Source organism: Ceratotherium simum, chromosome 2 (genome assembly GCF_057802395.1).
Source record: "Ceratotherium simum simum isolate JZ-2026a chromosome 2, ASM5780239v1, whole genome shotgun sequence".
Classification (NCBI taxonomy): Eukaryota; Metazoa; Chordata; class Mammalia; order Perissodactyla; family Rhinocerotidae; genus Ceratotherium; species Ceratotherium simum.
In genome coordinates, this window is record NC_141901.1 from 74,163,357 (window position 1) to 74,176,593 (window position 13,237).

The following is a 13,237-nucleotide window of genomic DNA, read 5'->3' on the forward strand; positions in this document are numbered from 1 at the left end:
TAGGTAGATGCAGGACAGTGAATTAAGGAAGGAAATAATTAGTCACAATTGCAGAAACTAGCTCAACACAAAGTGAAATTTTGCATGCAGCCCATTTCCTGCAGAGTACAGGGAGCCTTTGTAACAGCTTATGAAAAAACACAAGAGAAATGCAACAGAGAAACATGATTTCTAAAAACAAGTAAGAAAGGGACAAATCTCAATTTTAAATTACAAAAACGACTTTATTTAAGTTATTTTCTGTTCCTATATATTACATAGCCAAATAACATTAAGACATTTTATCATGAATTTGCACTAGGACAAATCAACTTTCAAGCATTTTCTTGACAGTCTTAGAGGTTTTGCCAGCATTTGACACAATCTGAACACACACAGATAGTGAGAAAAAACAAGCTGCAGAAAGAAAACTGAGTGAGCACATAAGGCATTGAGTTTCAACCCCAGTGAAAATATTCAGGCAAGAGGCAGAATCAGGTGGGAAAGGGAAAGGTATTCAGAAGAAAGCAAATTTTTACCATACTAAAAACCATGCATAGGAACTGTTATTTAACATGGCCAGCAAATTAAATTGTTCAAAGTTATACCCCCCTTTTCGTGGTCCTCTGATTAAAAAAAATTCCTTGGGGTGGAAGGAGACCCTCTTCCCTCTCCCAAAATGAACTTAAGGATGTTGCCTTTATCTGTTAATTGTTCTGGGAAGATGGAGTACGAGTGGATACCTAGTTTGGAAGGCTGGTATGAAATTGTATTAGAAGCACGTCACTGAGGCCTAAATCTGAAAAATTAATGCAAGTCTGGTAGAGACTGTCCAAGTTTTCTTACAATGTTTCTGAATAGACAAGAAAAGATGAGAAAATCTTACAGACCCTTGAGGCATTCCCCTTACTAATAACTGTGCTGTGTCGTTAATTTGTTTCGCCAACTTAAAGTTAGTATGGAATCCCACCCTGAGTTATTGAGAACCTACCAAAAATATGAACTGCTTGAATAGCATTATCACATTCAGGATTAATAGGGGAATGTTAATTGAACCTTAACTTAGTCTCTAAACACAACTGAAATTATATTGAAATTTATTTTATCTGTTTACAAAGTACTGCTGACAGTTTTCATAAAGATAGATCATAAATGTTCGCTGTTTAAGTAAATATACCATTACTATTGAGCAGGTATTTGGTATGAAATTAGAGAGTAACATAAACTACTTAAAAATGGACTGTTCTTATATTAGAATTAGGAAAATAACAGCAAAACTCCTCTTGGGGGAAATGGTAACAAGAGATACAAGTAAAGGTTTTGTTTTCTCTTTCTTGATATCAGAAATCTTAAAAGAGCGTATTGCAAGGATGTGGACTTTCCTCATCCCAAGTAACACAAAGAACATTCCAGGCCATTCAAGCTCCTCTCTACAAAGATGGCTTGAGGGGCAGGTGAGGAGGCACCTTGACATGAACAAAATACTCATAGCAGGCATATTTTCCAAGCCTTTCTGAAGAAGCAGTTCAGGATGCGGCACAGGATGCTGTGTAAACTGTTAGAACTCGTTACAATAACTAATGTAATCCCAGGGAAAAGGGTGGGTGAGCAATAAGAAAAAAATTATAATTGTAAATAACAGGTTTCACTGCATCAAGAACCTTCATATTAAAAGTGTTGTGTTAAAAACAAAACTCAACACATAGCTAGTTTTCTGAGGTGTGGTCTTTTTAGGCGAGTTCCATTGGGATGTACTTACATGCTCTGTTTCAACCAGCCCATCACCAGACAATTGTCTGTTCTACACTTAACCATTAAAACTGACCAGAAAGTATACCCATTATGGGCTTCAGGCAGCCATTGGAGTTATAAATACATACAATGCTTTTATATTTACATAAGCACTTTCTCACGCACTCTACAGAGCCTGGAGAAACAGAGCTAGCTGTTCTTTTTTAGCAAGAGCACTTATAAAATACAGAAAGGGGTTAGGTCAACACCCGTTATACTGAGTTGATCAGTGAAAGGACTTCAGAAAAGTCAGCAGTTCGTTTACCTGAGTTTCCTATTTAAAAGCTAAACAGTAATTGAATGCTTTTTATTTAAGAATGTGAACAAAAATCAACAATATTAAAAAGGGCCAGAGTCAGAAAATTTAGACTCAAGATGAAGTTTGAGAGTTTTGAATTTTTATAAAATCTAACAGAAATATCTATGAATTTTCCTTTTTAGTTAGAAGTATACTGATTTATTGGATGTCATTTAGAACTTATTTATTAGGTTATTAGGTTTAGGGTCAGCTTGTGAACTCATTAAGAATGTAAACCAAGTTCTTTTGGAATTTTGAGCAAATTGTTAAGAGTGATAAAAACTAATTATTAGTGACTTACTTCAGTTATGAACCCATATGAGATTACGAGTTAACACCAGATAAAGACCTCAGCATAAATATGATTTTTAACCTGAATAGATCCCTCTTGAAGGGTGATATAGAAAACAACTATAAATTTTATCCACAAAAACAGTGCACCCAGGTTTACCAGTAGTTACCTAAGCTGACCTTTCAACACAGTGTTTTCATCATGCTCAGCCACGGACAATCTTCCAGGTTTTTTGTTTGTTTGTTTAAAACAGATAGGGCTATGTTGCTAAATACAACACATTGTTAATAATCGGGATCCTAACAATATTCTGGAATTGAATATTTTATCCTACAAGAAATATATCCATGTTACTATTTTAAACACATTTCAATTCCAGGTCGAAATAAATCAGCTATACAAAATCACCATTCTAACGCTTTAACACAGAGCAGAAACAGTGAAGCACTTTGGTCTACATGATTAGATTATTAAATAAATGAAAAGCATCTCTTTTCCAAATCCTTCACCCACGATGTATCATAACATTTAAAACACGATTGAGGTACATATATCTCAATATATGTATTGAGTAGTTCCTATAGTTGTATTCCATACATGATTTAAAGTAGCATTGTTGAGCAAAGTCACCAGGATCAAGGGCAAATTTAAAAACAGCATTTTGAAACCCCCAATCATCTTCCTACTTGCTTTCATTGTTAAGTCAGGCAACTTTCTTAGATCAGACTAGGGCTTGGAAAATGGTCAATGTGATTTGGTACATAAAACAAAATTCCCATGATCAGTAGTATTGGTCCCAGATTGAGGGCACAACTAGTATTTTCATTTTCCTATTTCACACAGCTTAATTGTCAGTGAAAAATTTTGCCTAAGACCCATACTTGTTGTATTTTTAAGTACCAAGATAAATAAAAGCTCTGCTGACAATCAGGCAAAAATTATTGCTAAGTGACATCCACTTAGCAATGTATTCACACTTAAAAAAAAAGTAACAGAACCATTTTAGATAAGATACTTATTTTAAGTCAAAAAGAGCAGATAGAGTTCCTGTGCTTGGATCACTAGCATTCACAGCAAGGGCAGACTTGAGGGAAATTGATTAATATGTGTGTGTGTAATATATATAAGTGGATTATTTTGTGCAACAGGCAGAACTTGAATAGATTACCACTGCCACACTGCCAGAGGAGTCAGCGGGCCTGAGTGGAGTGCACCAGCTCTTTAACAGAGTGATTTAGTAGTGAAATTTTTTCCATCTGACGTACCCACATATCAAGATATTAAAGATGATTAAATTACTCAAAAAACAGGCTTCTAATTCTGATTTTTAAATTTAATTAACTATTTTAATTAAAATAAATCTAGCTTTTCTAAGGTTGTTCACTAGTACTATATAGCCATATTGAAATTCAAGGTCGGGGTGGGCGGGGAGCCTCTGTATTTAGTTTTTAAATATTTTTAAAATGTTGGTAAAAATGCAAATCAGTTAAATTATAAATGACCAATTCAAGCATGCCAACTATGGAAGATTATTTTCTTCACCCACTTACAATATCTTTGCCGAAGGATAACTTGAACTATCAGGTATATGAAGTAACATAATTTAGGGTTCTGTTGGAGGTGGGGGGAAAATTTAAAAATAATAGTCTGTGACAATGCACTTATGTGAATTTAAACTCCAGATAAGAGTTTTCTGTAGAATGAAGGACTTGGCCAAAATGGAGAAGGCAGTTGTTATTAAAATAACTAGCACAGATTCCTTGGTACAGACACAATGAATACAAAAACAAGGACTCTTTACGGGTGTAAACAAGCTAAAAATGACCTTGGCAAAATATCCTCATCTATTTAAAAAATACCAAAAAGCATGCAACTTAAAATTCCCTCCCTTTCACAAGAATGAATTGAAAAAAAACCAAAAACCCAAAAACACCGATCAGATGGAACTATCTATTTCTTTCAGTAGAAAACAATAATAGATACATTACGTTTCAGGACAAATAAATCTTTAAAATATTAATGTTGAAAAAATACAATTAAATTTTTATTAAAAAACACATACTCCTTACTCAATCTTTGTGTACATTTTGTTTCGTGTGAAAAAGAAAAAATAAAAATAAAATAGGAAAGGCATTAAGACTATCTAATTATTTATACTGTATTTGGTAGAAGCATGTCAGTCAAACTTTAAACAAAAATAAGTTATTCTGTTTTCATTTGCTCCCGGACATCAGAAGGCAAAGTTTCAAACAGAGCATCTTCTACAACTAAACCAGCTCTCTTCAGAGCCCGACAGTCGCCCAGTTCAGGAGGGAGGATTTCAAAGTGATTGCCTTTAACATCTAAGTAGGAAAGTAATAGTAAATTTCCAATTTTCGGTGAAAGTACTGATAGGCTGTTTTTCCCAATCTTCAGAGTTTTAAGTTTCTTGCAGAAGTAGAGTTCATCTGGAAGGCTCTCCACTTTGTTACAAGTGATGGAAAAATACTGTAAACTTTGTAGAACTCCGACTTCAGGTGGGATAAAGCGAATGTCATTGTAGGACAAGTCCAAGTATCGGATTTTGTTGCATAGGAAGAGGTGGGAAGGCAGCACCTCTATTTTATTGTGACTAAAGGACAGACGCTCCAGGCTGGTGAGTTTCTTTATATGCTCTGGGATATAGGTGATGCTGTTATGCCACAGTTTTAGCACTGTCAACTTTCTCAAGTGCTGAAAGCTAACGATTTCTTCTATGGATTTCAGATTATTTTCTTTGAGGTCCAATTCCTGGAGGCTGAGCAGGCTAAACACAGCGTGAGGAATGCGCTCCAGGTCACAGTGGACCAGCTCCAGCTCTGTCAGGTTGGTCATCTTCTTTAGATTGTTGAGCATCACCAGCTTGGTGCCATCATTATGTATGCACATCTTCTGGAGATGGCTGGAAACATCGACAACTGCCTGAGGGATTTTAGAAACGTTGCTTTTGATAGAAAGAATTTTAAGGCTTTTAAGATCCCGCAGAGACTCAAGGGTGATATTTTTGGAAATATCGTGACTTAGAGAGCCAACCAGGTACAGCTCTTCCAGATTCCGAAGTCCATACATCCAAGGGGGCAGCTCCCTCATATCATCAAACTTGACGCTCAAGACTTTGAGGTTTTCCTTCAAGAAAGAGAGTGCCGCGCTGTGGATTTTGACGGAGCACTGGTGTAGAGAGAGCTCTTGGAGATTGTCTAGTTGTGCAATGGTGGCTGGTATCATTACGTTCTTAATGATTTCAAGTTTCAGAGATTGCAGCTCTGTGATTTCAAAAACAGTGTCTGGAAGGCCAGAGAGCATGATAAGAGGCAATTCCAGCCGGTTATGGGCATTCGTCTGTAGCTTCTGCCTCAGTTTATCGGGAGTCCACTCATTATTTAAGTTGAGCTGCTTTAATTTGTTTTCACTCACTTCAGACAGGAACACTGCAAATCTCTTGGAATACAGAGGATCATACTGATCTATCATATGAAGCATAAAAGCAAAGTCATTCTTTACATCTGGAATATCATCAATTCCAGTCTCCTGCCGGACATACTCGAAAGAGTATTCCCTTAGAGAACGGTAGAAGAGCCAGTATAATGTATAAAGGCATGTCAATCCATAGATACTTACAAAGCACAGGTAACAAAAGGAGAGTTTTGAGAACAAGTGTGCCATGGTATGATTGCAAGAAAAGTTTTTATATCCAGTCATGTCCTGAATATCAACATTACAGTCCACAGTAAATTGGACTTTGGAAACCAGGGCGCTATTATATGCAATGATGATTAAGAATTTTATAACCTTAAGTATAGTCTGGCGCACATACATAGCATATAGTATATCACCTTCTTCTACATGCAGCCTGAACTTCTTCACCTTCTCAAATAAGGCCTTCGCTTGCTCGCCTTCCTTCTTATCCAGAGCCCCTGCAGTGGATTTGTCAACCACAAACTTCTCAGGAATTGACTTTAATGACTGAGAGTTGACCAGGCTACCTTCTGGACCAGACTGGATGGTGTTAGACCTGCTCATGTTGTTCTTCCTGTTGTCCTTTTCTTCTGAGTCCTCCCCAGACACTTCAGATAAAGCCCGTGTGGTCCAAGGAGAGTCAAAACACTTCCCCAGGATTGAGATGAAATGTTCTATTTTGGAGCTGGAACCAGGGAATTTGAACCAAAAGTTGCTGCAGAGCATGAAGACCAGGGTATGGATGAGGACAAGGTAAGGGAAATACTTGGCATACCAGTGGAGGGCTCGCTCATAACACATCTGGTTTATAAAACTGTACTGCTGAAGGTCCAAATCCGTCTTCAGTCCTTTCATTTCCACCGGGACGGAGTTGGTAGGAGATGGTTTAGGTGGAGGCAGTGGGGTGGTACTGGCAACTGCTTGAGAGACATTCGAGACGGAAGAGTGGTTCTGAGAAGGCTGAACTCTTTTCGGAAGGCAGATTATCTTGTCTTGCATGACCTGAAACACAGAAACAATATTTTCAAATTATATTATTCAAAGAGCTTTCATAATGTCATTAGGGTGAAGAAAGCAGCAATAACATCCAATAAATGTCCATTTCCTTTGCCTGGAGAATACAACGTTCAATTCCAGCACCAAGATTTTATTCTTAGCCCACATGCTGGAAAAATGAAATATATGACTTTGTTCATCATGTTTAAGTTATGATATAAAACACAGCAGTTTTGTTACGACACGGAACAATTCACAACAAAATAAATCTTTAAAGAACATTCACATATTTTAATAAATTTGCATCTTTTTCTGTCACTGGAGTCTGGGAGAATCAGTTACTGGTCTGGGAAGTACATCCCTTTATCAGACTCAATCTTGAACTGGATGGCTCCCAAGATTATATTAGCTTGTGTATGAGAAATAAAAGGATTGGAAGGAGGAAATGTGGAAGAAATGCCTGTGCCCATCATCCTCTATTTTATACGTGGGATGCCTGCCACAGCATGGCTTGATAAGTGGTGCGCAGGTCTGTGCCCAGGATCTGAACCCGTGAATCCCGGGCCGCCCAAGCAGAGCGTGCAAACGTAACCACTACACCACGGGCCAGCCCCAGGATGCCTTTTTATATTCTGTACAAAGGCATGTGATTGGCTAGCATCTGTCATGCTAGGGAGGTAGGTAATATTCTCCTCATTATCCAGAAGAAGAAACCACTTAAGGTTCAGGGAACTTAAGTAACTTGCCCAAGTTCACATGGCTAGGAAATGGTAGAGCAGGAATTGAGACGTGTCTCCTGTTTACAGCCTACTATTCCTCCACCTCTCCACACTGTCCACGCATTTCACCAAGCTTCTGCTAGGATGGCTGTACAGAGAACAGCCCAATGTAACAGGGTGACACATAGACCATCTCGAAGTTCCTTTCAGCCTTCTGATGTCATATTTCTCTTTCAATCTTCATATATATAAATATTTTTTTTTTCTTTTGGAGAGGAAGATTGGCCCTGAGCTAACATCTGTTGCCAATCTTCCTCTTTTTGCTTGAGGAAGATGGTCCCTGAGCTAACATCCATGCCAATCCTCCTCCACTTTATATGTGGGACACGCCACAGCAGGGCTTGCTGAGTGGCGTGTAGGTCCAGTCTGGGATCTGGCAGACAAACCTGGGCCGCTGAAGCAGAGCGCACGAACTTAACCGCTATGCCACCGGGCTGGCCCCAGAAAGATATAATTTTTAAAATGTGCCTATTTTAAATCCCAGGAGGGTAAAGCCAGTGATCTATTTTCCAGAAGCTGTTAACTACTCAGAAATGAGCACAGAGTAGAAAAAGTACTGGATGTTAGTCAATAAGAGCAGTAGCTGCTCATGCTGTGGAGAGAACATATCATAAGAAGACACCAGCAGAAAGGCAGTTCAGAGTAGAATTCCCAAAGAATGCGACGCAGGTTGTCTAAATCAGGATGATGAAATGAACAGGGCAGGTTACGGAGCCCAACGGTAGAGTGTGAAGATTTCAACAGTGAAACAGCCACAGGAGGGGGTAAAGGGTGTTTTTGTGGTATCTTTGTAAATAACAGCAGCTTGTAAGAACTTGAAAGTTTTTGTGTCACCTTTTCTGCTCTTTTGAGAAGTTTAATTAAACGTATAACTCACTTCTCTTTAACCAGTAATTTAAAGATGAGAGTGCAAAACAAACTTTAAAGAAAGGCTGCAAAACAAATTTCAAAGGAATAATTGTAGGGTTCCAGGCTGCTGGTGCAGGACTAAGGGAGAGTGCTTGGGGTATGAGCAGGGAGAAAACACCCCCGCCCCACCATCCCACTCTCCAGAACACTGAGGCTTAGACCATCAGCACCAGCTCATACACACCTCACAACGCGGAGGAATTCCACCATTTTCTTCTAGGGGCAACTCTCAGAAGGCTTTGGGAGGAAAAAGGCTTGAGACTAGAGCTACATGGTATGTTTCTGTAGAGGGAGAGAAGGAGGGGAAAGAAATGGGTGGTGGGGGGCATTAAAAAAGCAAGATGACCGGCTGGGCCAGTGGTGCAGCAGTTAAGTTCAAGAGCTCCACTTCGGAAGCCCGGGGTTCGCAGGTTCGGATCCAGGGTGTGGATCTACACACTGCTTGTCAAGCCATGGTGTGGCCACGTCCCATATAAAGTAGAGGAAGATGGGCACGGATGTTAGCCAGGGCCAATCTTCCTCAGCAAAAAGAGGAGGATTGGCATTGGATGTTAGCTAAGGGTTAATCATCCTCACACACACACACACACACACACACACACACACACAAAAGCAAGATGAATGAGAATCTGATCCAAAATATAGCAAGGTGAGAAAGATCGGATATGAGAGTAATCAGATATGAGATTAAATCCTAAATTGGAAATCCTAAAATTGGATATGAGAATAATTCTTGAATGAAATCATCTATGTTAAGGAAAATATCTAAGTTAGTTTGAGAATGAGGAGGAGAGGTACACAGAGGATGAGTCACTGAGAGAAAGGTCAGATGAAGCCAAAGCAAAAAAGATGGCTAATCTACCTACACTGTATTAGGACCAACAGGCTTGGAGGTAGGAGGAGGTAAGTCAGCAGAGTAGAGAGGGGCTACAATAGAAGGAAATAGGTCAAGCAACATGATAGGAGGCTGGAGTATGCATTCATTATTTCTATTTTGAGATGTAAATATCTTTCAATCTTCCCCAAATCTTTAGTAAAATCTGCTAAACACACACACACAAACACAAACACCTTTTATGAATGAATTTTGTAGAAATCACAGCAAAAAGGGACCAGATTTCATACTTAGATCAAAACTGTACAGAAGGGCCAGCCTGGTGGCATAGTGGTTAAAGTTCGCTCGCTCTACTTTGGTAGCCCAGGGTTCACAGGTTCGGATCCCAGGCATGGACCTATGCACCACTCATCAAGCCATGCTGTGGTGGCATCCCACATACAAAACAGAGGAAGATGGGCACAGACGTTAGCTCAGGGCTAATCTTCCTCAGCAAAAAAAAAAAAAAAAAAGAAGAAGAAGAAGAGGATTGGCAATGGATGTTAGCTCAGAGCCAGTCTTCCTCACCAAAAAACAAAACAAAACTGTACAGACAGGGAGAGTTTGCCTAGGATGGTAAAAATCTATAGTCTAAACTGTTTCCCTGGAAGCAGGAACTGGGACGATGAGAACTAATCTTTCCAGGAGTCGGCCAGAACTTGGAGAGGGCCATCGACTGGAATTTGACCCAATATCCTCTAGATCCTAAGGAGCAGCTGACATCTAGGTGACAAAAATGTATAAAATGCTCCTCCAGTTTTCACAATTAAAGTCCCTGGAGGAATAAAAATACACATGTAAAATTGTTCCATGACTGTGATAATATCTAGGTAATATTTCCGGAAAAGAAACCAAAGGGTTGCAGCAATTGGAGAAACGGGCTCAATAAAATTTGGATTCATGAATTCTCATTTGAAAATTATTTTGCGATAACACAATGAAAATTATTTTGCGATAACACAACACTAAGCTTCCTTAATTCTAATGTCAATGAAATAAACTGAATTTCCTGCTTTTGCTTTCTACAGGGAAGTGTTTTCAAGAGAAATGAAGCGAAAATTCAAGCTTCCTTAAAAAAGGAAACAAGCCATTGAAACCACGCCCTGAAATGCTGCTCAGATCTGGTAAAAGAAATCAAATATTTAAAACTGTAATTGTCGAATTTATACCAGCAAAGAGATGCATTTTTATGTAGAGTATGGGCCTCCTTTATCACATATTAAAATATCTTGCATGGTCAATGCAAAATTAATAGTCTTTTAATAGTGTATATTAAAATATTTTAAATCACTAATGATCATGCCTACATCTTTGATTGTATGATATATCTTTGACAAAGGTTATTTGATTCTCACTCCTTTGTTAGAATCATAACACCCATTATTATCATATAAAAATAAAATCTACTTAATTTAGGCAGTTTCCAGAAAAGCATTGCAGTGAAAAGCAGAACTCACCTATGGTAGCAAGTTAAAAAAGTATCACATTTGCAAAAATGAGACCCCAAAGGGCTGAGGTTAAAGCATACTAGAACAAAACCAAACAAAACCACTTAGCTTCAGAGAAACTACTTGAAATAACAAAGATAGAGCAACATAAATAAGGGCCAGCTTATCTATTACATGCTAGAGATATAAATGACATGGCCGGGGGTGGGGTAGGACATGTAGAACATAAGTGCTCAGTAGTTCTGAGTGTGCTCTCAGGAAAGTCAACCATCGTGGAGTACCCACTATATGTCAGAGATTATGTTAGGACACCAAGAACAATAGGCCAGTTAAGGCCATGCACAGGAGAAAGACATCTAAATCAGTAATTAGTGTGATAAACACTTGTCTTGTTTTCCATGCTTGCCTTTCACAATGAATTTTATAATCAACTTGTCTAGATCCAGAAAAAAAAACCTTGGGGGTATTTTTACTGGGATTACATCACGTTTATAAATTAGTTTAAGAAGAACTGACATCTTTATGGTGTTGATTCTTCCTCTCTATGGTGTGTTTCCACTTGTTCATATCTAATTTGTGTCTTTCAAGAGTGCTTTATAGCTTTCCTCACATAGATTTTGGACATTTATTGTTAAGTTTTGTCTAAATATTTTATTTTTTGCTATCATAAATCGTTTTTAAAAAACAGTTATTTTTAACACAGGTAGAGTCCTCCCTTCACCTTTCCCTACCCCCGTGCCATTCCTTAGTGAGCCCTCACAAGGCTGGTGTACACACTTCCAGATCTATATCTGTGCATTTACATACATACCACATATAAACATGTGGGATCTTGCTATAAGTATTGTTCCTGCACCTTGAGCTTTTCACTTTCATAGTATGTCTTGGAGACCTTAACACACTGCACATAGAGATCTACTTCATTCTAAGGACTACAGAATTACATAGTGTGGATGTGCTACAATTTATTAAAAACATTCCAGTGATGATGTGCATTTAGTTATTTTTCTATTAAAACCAGTGCCAGTCTAAAAAAATTACCTGCTGATTTTACATGGCATTCTGTACAATAAATAGGACAGAGAACAGATCCGCAGTGGCCAGAGGTTCGCTGCAGAGGCTCTGCACCAGCGCATTCCTTGGGGGCTTGAGATTCTTCTGTATCCTGTTGGTGGTGGTGGTTACAAGCATTTATGCACGTTTTAAAACTCAAATATATGTCTTGTTTTGACAAAGGGTGCATTCTTGAAGATGGGAGGGCTAAATGCCATCTAACATTAACAGTGCTCCACCAGGTTTTTCTGTTTTTTTATATTGTTCCGTAATCTCTATTTTGCAACTTTGTCTGTGCTTTTGTTTTATTTTTCAGGTGTCTGCTTTACGGATTTTTCAAAAATCCAAAGCAATCACCTTTTTTTTTTCACAAGTGAATTTTATCCATTACATTATTTTACTCACTCACATGTGGATATTTACTGGTGTTTGGATTTATTTCTATATTTTTTATTTTTATATATAACTTTCCTTCCTTCTTCCTGTCTTCTATTGCATTGCTAACATTTTCCATAGTTCCTATTTCCCATCCTGCCTCAGCTCGTTAGGAAGGTGCAGACTGTATTTCTGTGATAGAAGTTGTCTACAATTTCTTAAAACATACACACAAAAGTTTTTCAGTGTCCTACCTCCCTTCCAAGCATGTTTTAACTACCCACTGAACTACCCCATTTTGTTTTTCCCAGAGTTTGTTTTAGCTTTCTCTTAAAACACATAATTAAAGAAAAAAATAACCTATAGTTGATTGTGATTATATATTTATTAAATTATGTGCTCACCACTTTTCTTAGATCCTAGATCTTTTCCTTGGGTTCAATTTCCTTTTGGTTGAAGGATATCCCTTAATAATCCTTTTAATAAGGGTCTGTGGATAGAAAACTCATATACCTCTTATGTCTGAGCATGTCTATATTGCTTTCATTCTTGAATAATAGTTTAGTAAGTTATAAAATTCTGTGTTGACGGTAATTTCCCTTCAGTACTTTAAAATATTATTCCATTTTCTTCTGGCCTATATTTTTGCTGATGAGAAGCCTGCTGTCAGCTTGATTAAGAGTTTACCTTTAATCCCAGATCTTCCACAGTTTCACTTTAATTTTGAATGCATGTGGATTAATCCTGCTCAATATCTGTAGCTAAGGACTTGCCTTTCTTCAATTTTGGAAAATTTTAGCAAAATATCTATAGAATATTGCTTCAAAAATTGCTCCATCATTTCTTCCACTTTTTTCTGCGATTCCTATTAAATGTATGTTAGAGCCTCTCAATGGATCTTTCATGGGTGTGTGTGTGCTTTTTAATCCCTGTCTCTCTGTGCTGAGCTCTGGGTGAACTCAAGACTCT

At 38.0% G+C, this 13,237-nt stretch overlaps 1 protein-coding gene across 3 annotated transcripts in view; it reads right to left on the reverse strand.

Annotated features, from left to right (window-relative positions):
- Positions 1 to 203: 203 nt before the first annotated feature.
- The window catches only part of LRRC8C (leucine rich repeat containing 8 VRAC subunit C), a 77,441-nt gene continuing 64,407 nt past the window's right edge, over positions 204 to 13,237 (reverse strand). For all 3 annotated transcript variants that reach the window (XM_087447837.1, XM_004420867.3, XM_087447826.1), the window contains one exon: positions 204 to 6,836. In XM_087447837.1, coding sequence (XP_087303963.1) covers positions 4,563 to 6,833 — 2,271 coding nt within the window. In that variant the 5' untranslated portion in view covers positions 6,834 to 6,836 and the 3' untranslated portion in view covers positions 204 to 4,562. The remainder of the gene's footprint in view (positions 6,837 to 13,237) is intronic.